Below are 15,660 nucleotides of genomic sequence, written 5' to 3' on the forward strand. Positions count from 1 at the left end.
TCCTAAAAACTTGGGACAAATATTTTCAAAACGAACCCATGATGTATAGGTCACTTGTTTGGATTTACTTATAGGAAATAATTCAGCGTTTGGTAATGTGTGGGTAATGTGTGGGAGCCGTTCAAATACATGCCCCCCCCAGTAGTCTGAAATGGTACAATCCCAAATTCGTACAATTTATAAAACAACAACTTGGAGCCACTCCAAAGGCTATAATTTACTCTAAGCCTATGGATGTGACTCTCTGGCAGGTAATTTTTTTTTGAAAAAAGAATGAAACACACAACCCCAAAGCAAGTAAACAACTTGCCTTATCCTTTCAGGCTAATAGCACCTTGTTCTGATGTCAGGAGACGAAGCTCAGCAGCCAGGATTTACTGCTATTAATTCAACAAATGCAGGATACTTGCAAATAAATTACACGCAATGCAGCAATTTTTTAAAAAATAAAATAAAATTGCAGCTATTACATTAATTGGGGCAGTGTGATTTGTCTTTCACTAGATGTAGTTTAATCCGAAATGAGCTATGTATTCTGTACAGTCACTTGGCACACAAATATTTGGCAGAGTCCTAGAAGAAAAGCAGGGTGAATGGAGACTCAATTGCTCTGAATGAGTGAATCAAAGAATCCTCTCAGAGCTTCGGTCAGGATAAAAAAAACGGCGCAGTAGTTGAAAGCAGGACAAAATCATCAGCAAAACAAAACCTCAGTGCACTGACATGAAAGCTGTATCCTGCATGCATGAGCTAGTATTAATTAGATAATGAGACTTTCCTCCGGGATTTTTTGGGGGGTGGGGAACCAAGCTGCAATTAGGTAATTTAGGATGTGAAGAAGCAAGCGAATCTGGAAACATTACATTGTCTGGGGTGACTGCAGTGGAGAAAACCCACAGGCTTATGGGCCAAAGCTCTTCCTCTTCCTCACTGGGCACCTGTAACTTCCCCAATGCTATAGGCTGTGTTACCATCAACAAAGCGTTGTGAAGTATCACTGCCATTATTCTACATGCATTTATGGTTTAGCACAATGGGTACCATCTATATTTCTTGTATATTATTTCCCTCCGACCTCACTGCCAACATTTCTTCCTCTCTCCCTCACTCCATGTGGACCTGTCAGTTTAGGATAATCTTCATGCATTTGATGAAATAGATTCTAGTCCACAAAAAGTTACGCTTTCCTTCATTTTTAAAATGCGCACAAGACTCTTTGTTGCTTCTGCACTTCTTGTTAAAACTGTGTTTCTGTTTTGACACTCACAAACCAGTGCTTTTTATTATTCTCTCCCCCCCCCCAGGGTTTCAAAGATCCTGTTTACCGCGCCAGAAGAAAGGAGTTTGCTGATATAGCTTACAACTATAGACAGTAAGTGTGCAAAAGACAGCAAGGGACAAAATGTATCCTAGAAATGGTGAATGAGAGTGTTGCATAGTCCTTGAGTTCCTGCTGGTTCTTCTCCAGTTCTCATGGGATGAGTACAAAAGTTATATTGGGGCTTGGGTGCGAATGAGGGGGACAGGCATCTGACCCTGTCCTCAAGGGAAGCTTAAAGGCTGAGGACCAGGAAGGAAGGGGAAGAAGATGGAGAGGAAATGGCTGCGTAGAGAGTAATGTTTAGCCTGGGGAAGAGGAGACTGAAAGGAGATGTGATAGCCATCTTCAAATATCTAAAGGGCTGTCACACGGAGGATGGGGCATGCTTGTTTTCTCCTGCTCTGAAGGGTAGGGCCCAAACCAATGGCTTCAAGTTGCCAGAAAGGAGATACCAGATAAATGTCAGCAAGAACTTTCTGACCGTAAGAGTTGTTTGATAGTGGAACGGACTCCCTCAGCAAAAGTTGGGTGGCCATCTGTCATGGATGCTTTAGTTGGGATTCCTGCATTGCCAGGTGACCCTTGGGCTCCCTTCCAACATTTCTACATTTCTGTAATTCTCTGAACACCAAAGTGTGGCTTGATGCCTCATAGATGAGCCCTGTGTTCATGATATATATATAAAGCATTTCCCAACTCACTTCCAAATGAACAACAAATAAGCATAGTTAGCCATCTGTTTGGTGGGTGCACAGGCAGAGATTCACACCCCTGTTCAAGTGTGTTTCATAACTATATGCTAACTTTAATGTACTTTGTGAACTATCCAAAGAAGGACCGTGATGGATAAAATGACTCTGTTTAACCTGTGCCATCACTCGCTGGCTGTCTTCGAGTAGAAAGGCAACTTATTTTCTACTGGTAGCATATATAAGAGGTTGAAGGCAACCTACTTGAACACACAGAATCATAGAATGGTAGAGCTGGAAGAGACCTTGAGGATCATCTAGTCCAACCCCCTGCAATACAGGAATATGCAGCTGCCCCATACAGGGATCAAACCTGCAATGTTCTTAGGACCTAGGTGAATGGTTTGCTGCTAAATTAAAAGTGAGATGGGGAAACTGGAGCACTGCCATGTGGACTCAGGGCTCAGTCACAGCACCAAATCTGAACTGCCTGACAGTCCAGATAAAACTGGCCAGGGACCTTTTCATCAAACCAATTCTTTCCCCCAAAGTGTTTATTTTCCCTTGCTGGCTTTCCTTTCCTCTCTGTGCTTAAATCCTCCTTTGACTGCATTTATCCTAAAATTGCATCTTACCGGAAATCAATTGGATTCAGATGAGGACCAAGCTCTGGCCTCGCAAAGCTTTGTTATTTAATGGCACATCAGAGGCAACTACAAAGCATCGAGTGCCAAATGAAGCAGCGCCTCTTATGCTCCTGCCATTAAACAGGGGAGAGATGGGGAATGCGCACAATGTACATTAAAGTAGAAGCTGTAAACAGCATTGGAATAATTCATCACTCGTGGTCTTGATCTCATACTCTGTGACTGTCATTCCTGGCCCAGCTGCATTGTGAATTTTTTAATGGCTTGCTTCCCCTCCACTGTTTTGCATGGTATTGGGGGGCGGGGCTGAAGAGGCCATATTCATCTAGAACTGATTTTACGCAACACCTCTCTAAGGGGTCCTTGCAAACCTCTGTCCTGCTTCCACCATCCCTTTACCCTTCTCTGCTGTTCATGAGAGCCACAGGCACTCCTGTCCTGGTTTGCAGGTTTCCTTAGGTTAGGATTTTATTCGTAAAGATGCCCTCCAGCCACCTTTCTCATCAGATGTGGAAGCCAACAGGCACACTGGTTCTGCCCCATCCCTTGGCTGCTCCCAAGAGCAGGACTCCAGGACCACACCTAAGAAATCGGCCAAGGCAGGTAAATGCCAGGGCCCAGTGACCTACCTGTGCGAGTCTGTTGCTGATTCCAAGCCCCTTGAGAGTGGCGGATGTGTGTGAGTTCCTCACCGATACCCAACTCCTCTGACCATTGTGAAGGGCGATGCGAATGGACCTTGCAAACTCTAGAGCGGGATACATCTACACCTGCCTTCACCAACTGGATGCCCCCCCAGGTGGTTTGGACTAAGGCCACACGGACAGCATACATTTAAAGCAGATGGCCTCCCTCAAGGAATTCTGGGAACTGTAGAACTATAGAATTGTGGAGTTGGAAGGGACCACAAGGGTCATATAGTTTGACTGCCTGCAATGCAGGAATCTTTTTGCCCAACATGGGGCTTGAACCTACAACCTTGAAATTAAGAGTCTCCTGTTCTACTGACTGAGCTGAGTACTTTGTGAAGGGGTAAGCTACAGTTCCCAGGATTCTTTGGGGGAAGTCATGTGTGTTTTCAGTGTGCTTTAAATGTATAGCATGGCTGTGACTATAGCTGCCATGAGCCCCAGCTGATACACCATGTTTTCTCGTTGAGCCTTAAAAGAGGCAGCAGATCAGGTAGCAATTAACATGGGCAGGAATGATTTCCCCCCTTCAACCCTACCCTGCTTCCCCCCTCCTTTTGAAAATTTATCTCTGCACAACCAAGGAATGTATATTATGAGAATCATTCATAGTGTGCTTGTTTATTATGTTATTATGTTTTATACTGCCTTATTTTGCTGTAAATTGCCCCAGTGGACCATTTGTGGCGAAAAGCAGCATAGATATCTCTAGATAGATAGATAAGATAGGATAGATTAAAGCAAGATATGGTAGAAGTTGTGAAAGTGAAATGGTAGCATTCCCAAGGCCCACACAGAAAAGGATGGGCAATTTAGGGTGGTGCTGTGCAAGCCCCATTTTCCCCCACCACCCTCAGGCATTCATGCTTATCTCCTCCCCTCTTGCATCCCAGTTTCCCCCCTTCCCCTTCCCCACCTCACCTGCCACCCTGAGCACTAGTCTATTGATCTTGGCAGCTTTCGAATTGGTGTCTGGCAGTGCCTTAAGCCTCTACTCTATTCTCTGGGCCCATGAAGGTGGCCTAAGGATTAATTAGAAAAGGTCAATGCTATAGAAACCACAGTGGTCCCGGTTCCCCCTCCCTCTAATTCACAATCACGTTTAAAGCTCCAGAGATCAAGGAGGACTGGTGCAGAGACACAGAAAATTGCACAATTATTGGGGGGCTGCCATCAGGCCCCGGCTAAAACGAAGGGGGTGGGGGATGGTGGGGTATCGCTTGTATTTCGACAAAGAGCCTGGGGCTCTAGAAATCCCTCGCATTATCCCAGCAGTGCCACAAAACCCTATTAAATTGCTGGAAAAGACTCTTTGATTTGGGGAGGGGGGTGGTGAACTCTCCCCCCCCCCCGCGCGCGGGGGTGGGGAGAGAGCTGCCTGTCCATTTTTGAAATTATTTTCTGAAGAATCAGCCTCCCTCTGTTTTAATGTCAAGGCAATAAAGTGAAGCAGGCCAAAGGACTCCCTTCTCGTTCAAGGCAGAGCCAGACTGACAGCGCGCGAACTGCATGGAGGGCAGAGACAGATTTGCTGTTCCTGCTGAGCCATTACCTCAGCTGACTCAGAGGGCCGCAGAATTTTAGGGCCAGGGGAGATCTGAGGGGAGAGTTATCCTATGGCCAGTCCTCTGTGGCTGTAGTGTGGCTTATATACATGAGACCAGCGCTTATCCAGATTACGAGAGCTGTGTGGAGCGAGAACAGGGCAAAAGGCCCAGCCTTTCTGCCTGTAGAAAGAAAAATGAGGCGGGAGATGGGGGTGCATGTCGCTGTGGTTTTCGGAGCTGAATGTGCTTGGTAAGAAGGGTCAATGCTCAGGAGAGCCAAAATATGGGGGGCAGGTAAACCCCACCCCACATATTCAGTCACAAGACACACCATGCAATGGCTACCAGCTTTTCAGGGGAGGGCAGCCCCCTCACATCTGTTATTGGGGGCCTCGGAGGGATCTCGGCCTCTTGGAGTTGGCTGTGTCCATGTCTGTGTTGTGCACACTTTCTCTGCTGGTAACAAGCTGTCTTTTGAGGGATACTGTTATTGCTTGACCGGAAGCCAGGGTGGGGCCACGCTTGGCATCAGCACCCACAATACTGGCCAGGGGCCCAGCAGCCTTTTAAGGTCCACCCAGCCCCCCCCCTTTAAATGTATTTCCCCAGCTTGGCAACTCCAGGCAGCAACAGGTAGCCAAATCCAGCTGCCATTAGAATTTCCCACAATGCCTCTGTTGTGAAGGGAAAGGGGACCACTCTGAATCACACCAGGTGGGTGCAATCCTGAGGAGACCACCGAGGACAGCCATTGCCATTTCCTTCATAGGGGTGGAAGGACACCAGCAGCACCTCTTCTTCCCTGAGAGGCTGCTATCGGGGTGGGGGGTTGCTAAGGAGGCAGCAGAACTTACCTCAAAGGAGCACGACGTAGCAGCGGGAGCATTTCTTGGAAGTCTGATCTGCTGCCCCCTGTGTGTCACCTTGCCTCACTATTACTTGACTCCAAGCTATGCTTGCTTGTTTATTTGTGCATAAAGTCAGTGCTGTTTTCTACAAGAAAGAGTTACCTCATGGTTGAGGTGGCCCATCTTTTTGAGTCACATTTGGAATTTTGAGGAAGCGTTGTGGGTGCCATGCACAAAATGGCTGCCACCGGGATGTGGCTAAACACAAAATGGCTGCTGTGGAGGCGAGGCATATCACGAAATGTATATTTGCTGAGACCTTTTGTGGGCACTATAGGAAGTATCAGTGAGCACACTGGCACCTCCCTCACTGAGTTGTTGTGCTGATCCAAGGGAGTCAGATACGTTTCCTTGAGGGCTTTGGAGGAAATCCCCTCTTCTATACAGTGATTAAAGGCACCTTATTTGGTGGTGGTGTTAACAGGAATGGGGTGCATTCATGCAGTAGCTTTAAGCTAGCTGCCTTTTCCTCTTTTTTTCTAGTGGGCAGCCAATTCCCAGAGTGACATACACTGAGGAAGAGAAGAGAACATGGGGCACAGTCTTCAGGGAGCTGAAGACCCTGTATCCCACCCACGCTTGTTATGAACACAATCATGTCTTCCCTCTCCTGGAGAAATACTGTGGCTATGAGGAAGACAACATCCCGCAGCTGGAAGATGTCTCAAACTTCTTGAAAAGTAAGTAAAGGTGTGAAGATCCAAGATACGACATTGTCAACACAATTGCTATAACTGTGTTCCTAATATTTGAATGTACTAAGGCTGCAATCCTATCCACATTAAATCCAACGATTCCCACAGTTCTGGAATCTCAATGGGACTTAACTTCTGTGTAAACATGCATAGGATTTTATTGCATAAATGATCCATAAATGAAAAGGGCTTTAGCTCAGTGGTAGAGCATGTGGTTTGCACCCAAAAGGCCTCAGATTCAATCCTTAGCATCTCCAGGAAGGGCCTTGGAGAGACAGACCTCTGTCTGAAATCCTGGAAAACCACTGCCAATTGGTGTAGACCAGAGGTAGCCCATGTGATTCCCCTTCAGATGTTATTGGACTACAACTCCCATCAGCCTCAGCCAACACCACCAGTGCCCAGGGATGATGGGATTTGTAGTCCACCAACATTTGGAGGGCACTACATTGTCTTCCCCTGGTGTGAGCTAGATGGACTAATGCTAAGACTCAGTAAAAGGCAGCTTCTTGCATTTTGTACAAGTGCAAAAGTGATTTCAACCACAGAACCGAAGAACTGTAGAGTCATCTAGTCGAACCTCCTGCAATGCAGGAATCTCAGCTAATGCATCCATGACAGATGGCCACCCAACCAGTTTGTAACGCAGAGCTCCGCTCTTCTTTAAAGGCTGCACTGGATTCCGCCTGCGCCCTGTAGCTGGCCTGCTGTCTTCTCGGGATTTTTTGGCTGGCTTGGCTTTCAGGGTGTTTCACTCTACTCAATACATCCGCCATTCATCGCGGCCAATGTACACGCCAGAACCGTAAGTATTTGGCCAATGAAGTGAAAGGCCAAGTTTTGGTTTTGTGGTTTGTTTGGTTTTTTAAAATGTGCAAAGCACCTTATGAAATCAGGGTGGGTCAGTAAAGGAAGAACTATATCGGGTACAAAAGAAGGTGCTGGTTTGCGTAACATTTACATGTGCTAATTTTTATGTAGAGATGCAGGTTTAGAAAGAATGGCTGTGATTGAAATAGAAGCACAACCCATCTCACAGTAGTGGGAAAGGCTGGGGATAGGTGAGCTGTATACCTGCTCGATCTGCAGTCTGTGATTGGCTGTGATTGACCCCCTGCCTGTCCTCCTTGTGTTCAAAGTGTGAGCAGTGTGCTTTTCACACTCTAGGTTTATTCATACTGCTTCTCTTCTAGTGATGTTTGCCACGAACTCCTAGGACATGTCCCTCTGTTTGCTGACCCCAGCTTTGCTCAGTTTTCTCAAGTAAGTAAAACCCTTAAAAAAGAGAGATGTCAACTGACAGACAACACCTTTCAGAAAATAATCAAAAAGCATCATACAGGATCGAGATTAAGCACAAACACTCCAGATATGGCTGCCAAAGGATTGAGTTTCTAGGATTAAAACCAGTGCTGTTTTTCTAGAAAAAGAGGTGCTGGAACTCACCATGAACACCTGCCTTGTTTTCTTATAATGCCAATGGTGCCCACCTGAGAGGTGCTGGAACTGAGTTCTGGATGAAAAAAAAGCCTTGATTAAGACTGAAATCCAATATAGTACACACTTCCCCCAGGGGGACACACAGCAAAATAACTTTTCATTTGCTTCTGAAATGAAATGTTCTGTTTGTGGATTGTGCCTTAATGAACTTGGCACACTATGTTCACTACTGTTTTTTGTGGTGGGTATGCTCCTGAATAGAGACTCAAACGATCTTCTTTGATTGTGTCACTTAGACCTAAAATCACATTTTGCATGACTTTGAGATTCAGTAACTTTTCAGAATTTAGATTTTTTTTAATTTGAATTTTTGCTCGATCTTTAAAAGTTGCCTCATTAATGTTATGTTGTTGTTATCATCATCATTGTCACTGATTTATTAACCACCTGCTATACAACCATCTCAAGGCAATGTACATTGAAACAGTTAAAAACACAAGCCCCGTCAATAGGAGAAACTCTCAGAAGGGGTAAGGCAGTCTCTCAGATAACCTGGTCGCGAGCTGTATAGGACCTTATATGTTAGTACTAACACCTTGAAATTGGTCGTAATGCCATCAGGTATGAAAACTACATACTTTTACACTTTGAGTTTTCTTCTTCCTAAAACCCACCTACCTATATGAACTCATAACGATTCATAATCAGGAGGGGAGTGGTGGAATTATTCATTAATAACTAAGTAAGGAAGAAAGTTTCCTTAAATTTTTTGCCCAAATTAATTTTAGCTCTTGTGCTTCACACACAACAGAAAAGAAAAGAAAAGAAAAGAAAACTGGGGGTGGGGAATGCTTTTTAGAAAAAAGAACAACCGAAAACAACCATCTTTCATTTTTACAGGAAATCGGATTGGCTTCCCTGGGTGCTCCAGATGAATACATTGAGAAACTTGCTACGGTAACTCTAGAATTCAGGTGCCATCTGCCTCCCCCCCGCCCCCCGCCTCCCAGTTTGATCCAGCAGCACCAGATTCAGAATGACAGCTCCAGGCTCAGTGGATGAAGAATGCTCTTGAAATCCCCCTGTAAAATATTAGTTTCATTTAGAGAAAATGTTTAAAATATGGACTATTATATTGATCCAGTTTAAGGCCAAAATCTTATACAAACAGAAAATGCCAAGCATTTGAACTCTGAACCCTTCTGCATGCAGATCAGAACCCAAGACCTGGGTCCTTTGGCCAGATGTAGAGCATGTGCTCTGTTGCTGCTGTGTGGCCTCTCTCTTCCATCTCCCGTTAGTCAATGTGGCAACTTCCAGATGTTGCTAAACTACAAATGCCATTAGCCCTAGCTAGCATGGTCGATGGCCAAAGATAAGAGTTGTAGTCCAGCAACTTCTGCAGAGCACCATATTGGTTATGCCAGCCCTGGCTTAAATGTGGCCACCCCTGTAGTTTTCCATCATGGTACCTCCCCCCCCCCTTTATTTAGCTCATAGCCACATTAATGGGATCATCTGGGAGTTCGTGCACAAGAAATATAATCTTTGCACTTTCCTTTATGCCAGGTTTATTGGTTTACTGTGGAATTTGGACTGTGTAAAGAAGGCAATGAGATAAAGGCATACGGAGCAGGGCTTCTGTCGTCATTTGGAGAATTACAGGTACGAATCCACAGTCCTATTTCTGCAAATCAAATCTTCTATTTTTTTAAAAAAATTAAAAATACGTATAAAGGTACTTATGTAGGTCTGCTTTGTATGTATCTTGGTCAGTAAAGCATGAGACTCTTAATCTCAGGGTTGTGGTTTTGAACCCCCACATTGGTCAAAAAGATCCCTAAATGGCAGGGGATGGGCCAAAGTCCTTTCCAAACCCAAGTCCTTTCCAACTCCAAGATCATGATTCTAAGTCTTATAATCTTCCAGAAATGGGCAAGCAGCCCTGCACCCACTCAGCAAATAAGTTGGGCCCTTTGAGTGTGTTCCATGCTAGTTGCATGTGAATGGAGCTAGATTAGGACCTGTGTGTATAGCATATAATAGGGACCCTGTCCTGCTTCCGGCGTTAAGGGGTATCAGTAAGAAAGAGAATATAACCCTTGTTAGTGGAAAGAGTAAGCAGGGCCTGCAACTAAACATTGCAGTGAGAACATCAGAAGAGCTTGCTGGATGAGGCCACCAGGGGGCACACATCTAGTCAAGCATCCTGTTCTCACAGTGGCCAACCAGATTGCCTACATCAGTGGTTCCCAACAGGTGGTCCGGGGACCCCCAGGGGTCCGCGAGCTATGCCAGAGGGGTCCTCAAGATGCTATTAGAATAAAAAATATATTAAATATATTTCGTATGATAACAGATTTTTTGTTTTGGCCGCTTCCTGCATGAGCAGAGTCTAGCGCAAAACTAGAATTAGATAGAGGCAGTAGTTCTGCTGTATGCCGTTAGGTGGCGCTTTACAAACACTACTGTTTTGCAAAGAGGCAGCGCGCGCATTCTACTAACGCTCACTTCCCCAAGATGCTTTGCGCGCGTCGGCTTCATTTGTGCGCTACTGCGCCGGTACCCTGTCTTCTCCATTCCCCTCCCTCCTCCCTGGCGCGCGCTGCCTCTTTGCAAAACAGTAGTGTTTGTAAACAAAGCGTTGTTTTTCGCGGAAGCTACAGTTCGCGTAGTTAAAAATGGACCGTTGGTTAAAATGTGGTTCATCTCATTAAGAACTGAAAATTAAAACAAACTGTATACTGATGGAGTACTCTGTTGTAACTGTAAAAAACGTATGCATATAAAATATAAAAAGACTCTTAATTTGGCTCTCACTTTTTAATTTTAGGATTAGGAATTAATGGGGGTCCTTGTCACAATAGCGGCTCGATGAGGGGTCCTCGAGAAAATTTTGTTGGGAACCCCTGGCCTACATAAACAGGATTTGAGCACAACAGCTCTCTCTCTCTCCTCCTACGATTTCCAGCCCCTGGAATTCAAAAGTATATTATCTCCAGCAGTGGCAGTAGAACATGGCAACCAGGGGCCCCCTCTCCTGTTTTTCCCTTCTCTACATTCCATGTCTCTGAACACAAGAACCCAAGAAGCGCCTTGCTGAATCAGACCAAGGGCCCGTCTAGTCCAGCATCTTGTCTGCCTGTTCTCACACAAGATGCCTGTGAGAAACCTTCATGCTGGGTGTGGGTCGGCTGCAATTCTCAGCAGCTGGTATTCAGAGGCACAATGCCTCTATCAGCAGAAGTAGAATGAAGGCTGCTCAGTCCTAGGTGGACTGGTCCTTGTTTTTTATGAAGATTTTTATAAAGACTGGTCCTTGTTTTGTTTTGTTTTGTTGTTTTCTTTTCTTTTGTTTTGTTTTGTTCTGATATCTTGAACTTCTGTGAACCTCAGGCCTGCTGATATTTCCCTCCCATTTGGTTACCATACTTGTGGCACTTACCACAAGGAGGTAGGTAGCCGTGTTGGTCTGAGTCGAAACAAAATAAAAAAAATTCCTTCAGTAGCACCTTAAAGACCAACTAAGTTTTTATTTTGGTATGAGCTTTCGTGTGGTATCTGACGAAGTGTGCATGCACACGAAAGCTCATACCAAAATAAAACCTTACTCGGTCTTTAAGGTGCTACTGAAGGATTTTTTTTTATTTTGTTACCACAAGGAGTTTGCTGCTAGAAATAATAATTAGAATTAAAAAGCTTGTCCTCCTGTTGTATGACAGTAATAATAAGGATACTAATATTTATAATATATTGGTGATTTTTGTTTTCAATGTCAACTGCTTCAAGGTTTTACCACATGAGGGAGTGTGTGTGTGTGTGTGTGTAACACCTATCTGCTTTTTTCTCTTTAGTATTGCTTATCAAATAAGCCTGCCGTTGAACCTCTCAATTTGGAAAGGACAGCAGTTCAAAAATATCCTGTCACCGAATTCCAACCCATTTACTATGTTGCTGAAAGTTTCAAAGATGCAAAGCAAAAGTTAAGGTAATAATTTTACCTCCGTTAGGATTTGCTTGGATGATTCAGTGTCCCTCCATGTGTCCATAATACAGAAATATCACAGAGGTCAGTGCTACATCTTGAAACTCACCTGCCGGCCACCCTGGGAATTTAAAACTTTTGTATGAAATGAATAAATCAACATTAATCTGTAGTTAATCTAAACTGGTGTTTGATAGAAAATGCCACCTGGAATGGTGGAGAAAGAACATGTTGATGGGGGCTAGAAATGCAAAGCTATGGGCAGAAGGTAGAATAGCAAAATGAGATGAAAATATACAATGCAATCATATGCATGTGTACTCAGAGGTGAGACCTAAGTTCAGTGTTGCTTATGCTCAGGAAACTGGGTATAGAATAGGGCTGCCATTTATCCTGATTTTCCAGGACATGTCCTGGAATTCACCTCCGAAAATGGTGTCCTGGATTATTTTTTGGAAATCGGGCATGTGTCCTGGAAAACTGGTAACAGGGGCTAAAATTGTGCTGAAAATATCTTTAAAAGCTCCTAAACTCAAATAATTGTAGCTTTTACTAAACAAAAAAAGAAGAAAGAAAAAAAAACTCAACAACTTTTGACGTGTCCTGGTTTTTAATTTTTGAAATATGGCAACTCTAGATAGGATTGCAGTCTTAATCTTCCATCTCAAATAAGGGAGGGGCCTTGATCCCTTCTCAAGACATGTGTTGCTACAAGGGGCTTGCTTAGCTGAAGAGCAGGATGCAAATTCTTCACTCAGTCAATATATTAATCCATAAACAATGCAACAAAGTTTCTGTTTTCTCCTTTAGGAAATATGCCTCAACAATTTCCCGTCCGTTCTCCGTCCGTTACAACCCGTACACTGAACGGATTGAAGTTCTGGACAACACAAAACAGCTCAAGAATTTAGCTGATGCCATCAGCAGTAAGTAACTGTATTTTAATATAAAACGATTTTCCTGTGAAAATACCCAAACCCTGAGTTCTTTATGGGTCTGACTCAGTGTCCGCAGAGAACTCTTGCACATCTCTTTTTGCCCCATTAGTTTTAATGGAGCCTACAGATCCTACTGCACACTAAGAGATTTACTGTGGTTCAGGGACTGGGAGTCAAAACAGGTCATCTCATTGCAGGGGACAAATCTGCCTCTCTGAACAAAACATAGTAAGGTGCAGTGGAAAGAGCGTTGTGTATGGATGTGGTCTGAAGAATTTCATAAAGTGTTGAAACTCAGAGGTGGGAATGAAAAATGGGGAATAAACAGCTGAGACGGCTGTATCATTTGCATGATTTTTCTCCATGCACCAATATATACATGTTGGAAACACAGCATCAGTAAAAGCTTAATTCTGTGGCATGTAAGGTATTGCCTTTTCAGCAGATTTTCATGTCAGAGAAGTGGAAGGAGCTAACTCCTAGGGAAATCTGTTCCACAGTCCAAAAAGTGTCTTGGGGAGTTTCAACTAATATTTCGCCAGAATCTGGTTGCCTGCAACGCCACTCCCTGGTTCAAACCTTGCCATATATCTGTATGCTGGGATATGGCCACAAATCCGTACCACTACAAATTTCATTCAGTGCCAAATTTCTGTAATCATCCGAGTTGAATGGGCTTACAAATGGATTTTCAACAGTGAAATGAGGGCTAGACTTCTGCTAGATTCCAGATAGGGCTCATTGGGGAGGAAGGGCAGGACATAAATGCAGCAAATAGTAGGCTGCGGTCATGCCTGATGATGGCGTTCTCCCTCCTTGTAAATGCAATGTTCTTCTTCATCCTATATCACATTATCAACAACATTCATTGTTTTAAGACTTCTTGGGTGCCAGTGGATTCAGTTTGTGCCCTCTTGGCTCCTTCTGTTCATCAGAGGCTGGCTTCTGCAGAGTGCAGGATTTGGACTGAGGAGACCAGGATTCAAATCTATGCACAGCCACCTGTGTCACTGAGTCTACCTAGTGCCATTGAGGTGATAAAATGGGAATGATTCCATGTACACATTGTGCTATTGTGCTCTACGGATGAAGGGTTGGATATAAAGCTGTAGTAAAAGAAAGAGCAAAACAGAAGACTGACTTCCTTAATTTCTTTGCAGATGAGTTGGGACTTCTTTGCAACGCTCTCCAGAAGATCAAGTGAAGATGCTCTCAGATGCCTTTTGATGGCTCCAAGAGCCACGGGGGACGGGACTGGACAGTGAAACAAATATCAAACTTTTAAAAAACAAATGAAGAAAGTCTGCCAATAATTAATAGCATGTAGAAATGTGATACATATTTAATGTGCTTGTCATCACAGTTATAATAAAGGCAGGTGACAGTTTAGATGTCTGTAATCTAGATTTATATCATATGGCACGTGCAAAAGGTCTCAGCAAGTTCCCCCACAAAAATCCACATCCATGAATCTCATGGGAGGTTTCATGGGGGGGGGAGGGGTTGGCTCCTGAAGAGAAATGGGAAGAGCTCCGAGATAGAGTGGGACAACCTAGGAGAGGATCCTAGCAGGATGGGGGAGGTGAAACTGGGACCCTAAGAAGTGTCTGAGCCTGGGAAGGGGGCCAGTGGCCTAGGGAATGGAGAGCTGGCTCCAGGGGCCGAGTGGGTTAACAGAAGAATCTTCCACCCTGTGCTATTGGACACCCCTAGTACATAAGAATATAAGAGCATCCTGTTCTCACAGTAACCAACCAGATGCCTTTGGGAAGCCTGGAACTAGAATTCAAGGAAAAGAGCACTCTCCCCTCCTGTGGTCTCCAGTGACTGGTTTTCAGAAGGATTGCTGCCTCCAAGAGTGGTATCTTCTGCTGTGGGGCCACCCCCAGGTGCCTCCTCCTAGGAGTGAGGATCCCCCTGCACCTGGGGAGGCAACTGAGAGTAGATCAGATGTTGAGGTGGCACGGACAAACTTTGCAGACCCAACCAATTGGAAGGAAAGCCTGTTTGCTTCCCTATTCCCAGGACTCTGGCCACTTGCCACACTCAGAGCTGAATCCACTCTGCTCTTCAAAAGGAAGTTGCAGAGGGCATGTTGCTTGTTGGATCAGCCATCTTAGCATGCACTTAGTCATGCTATACCTCTTATGTACCTACTGCATCTTATAACTTGTGCCTTCCCTGTGAACCGATCTGATTTATACATTAAAGTCTTGGGAAGAAACACAGCTGGGAATGCAAGTGGATCTTTTGGCAGTGAAGGCCCAGACATATCCTGCCCAAAGTCCTTTGTTTTGTTGTTTAAGGTGCCGCCCACCTCCATCCAGGAGTTCACACACAAAGCATGGCAGGGGGTGTTCTCCTAATTTATTTTCCGCCATCCACTTTCAGAGCCAGGATGCCTGTGAAGGCCAGTGACTGGGAATGGCATGTGGGCAGAGCACTGTTGTGCTCATGCCCTGTCTGTGGGCTTTCTAAGGGCATCTGCTCAACCACAGTGAGAGCAGAATGCTGGACTAAATGGGCTCCTGTCCTGATCCAGCAGGTTCTTCTTGGGTCCTTAACCTGTTTGCAGCTTCATACAGTTTATTTTTCTTCTTCGAAATGACAATCAATAAATTGCTAGGTAATACACAGCTATAGCCTCACCTGCAACTTTTATTTCTCTCAGCTTTTACTTTTTTAAATTACTTTGCGTTCTTGTTTGTTTGTTTATATCGTCGTTTAAAGCTGTTTGCAATGATATGCTAAAGCTGATTATATGGTTTTGAACAATCAATAAATTACAATTTTTAAAAACC

At 44.4% G+C, this 15,660-nt stretch overlaps 1 protein-coding gene across 3 annotated transcripts in view; it reads left to right on the top strand.

The window, feature by feature from the left end:
- The window catches only part of PAH (phenylalanine hydroxylase), a 42,547-nt gene extending 26,887 nt beyond the window's left edge, over positions 1-15,660 (top strand). For all 3 annotated transcript variants that reach the window (XM_088676757.1, XM_060279903.2, XM_035127988.3), the window contains exons 5-13: positions 1,305-1,372; positions 6,285-6,481; positions 7,166-7,301; positions 7,690-7,759; positions 8,837-8,893; positions 9,506-9,601; positions 11,791-11,924; positions 12,732-12,847; positions 14,020-15,660. In XM_088676757.1, coding sequence (XP_088532883.1) covers positions 1,305-1,372; positions 6,285-6,481; positions 7,166-7,301; positions 7,690-7,759; positions 8,837-8,893; positions 9,506-9,601; positions 11,791-11,924; positions 12,732-12,847; positions 14,020-14,063 — 918 coding nt within the window. In that variant the 3' untranslated portion in view covers positions 14,064-15,660. The remainder of the gene's footprint in view (positions 1-1,304; positions 1,373-6,284; positions 6,482-7,165; positions 7,302-7,689; positions 7,760-8,836; positions 8,894-9,505; positions 9,602-11,790; positions 11,925-12,731; positions 12,848-14,019) is intronic.

The sequence above is a fragment of the Zootoca vivipara genome, chromosome 9, assembly GCF_965207765.1.
Source record: "Zootoca vivipara chromosome 9, rZooViv2.hap1.1, whole genome shotgun sequence".
NCBI classification, from domain to species: domain Eukaryota; kingdom Metazoa; phylum Chordata; class Lepidosauria; order Squamata; family Lacertidae; genus Zootoca; species Zootoca vivipara.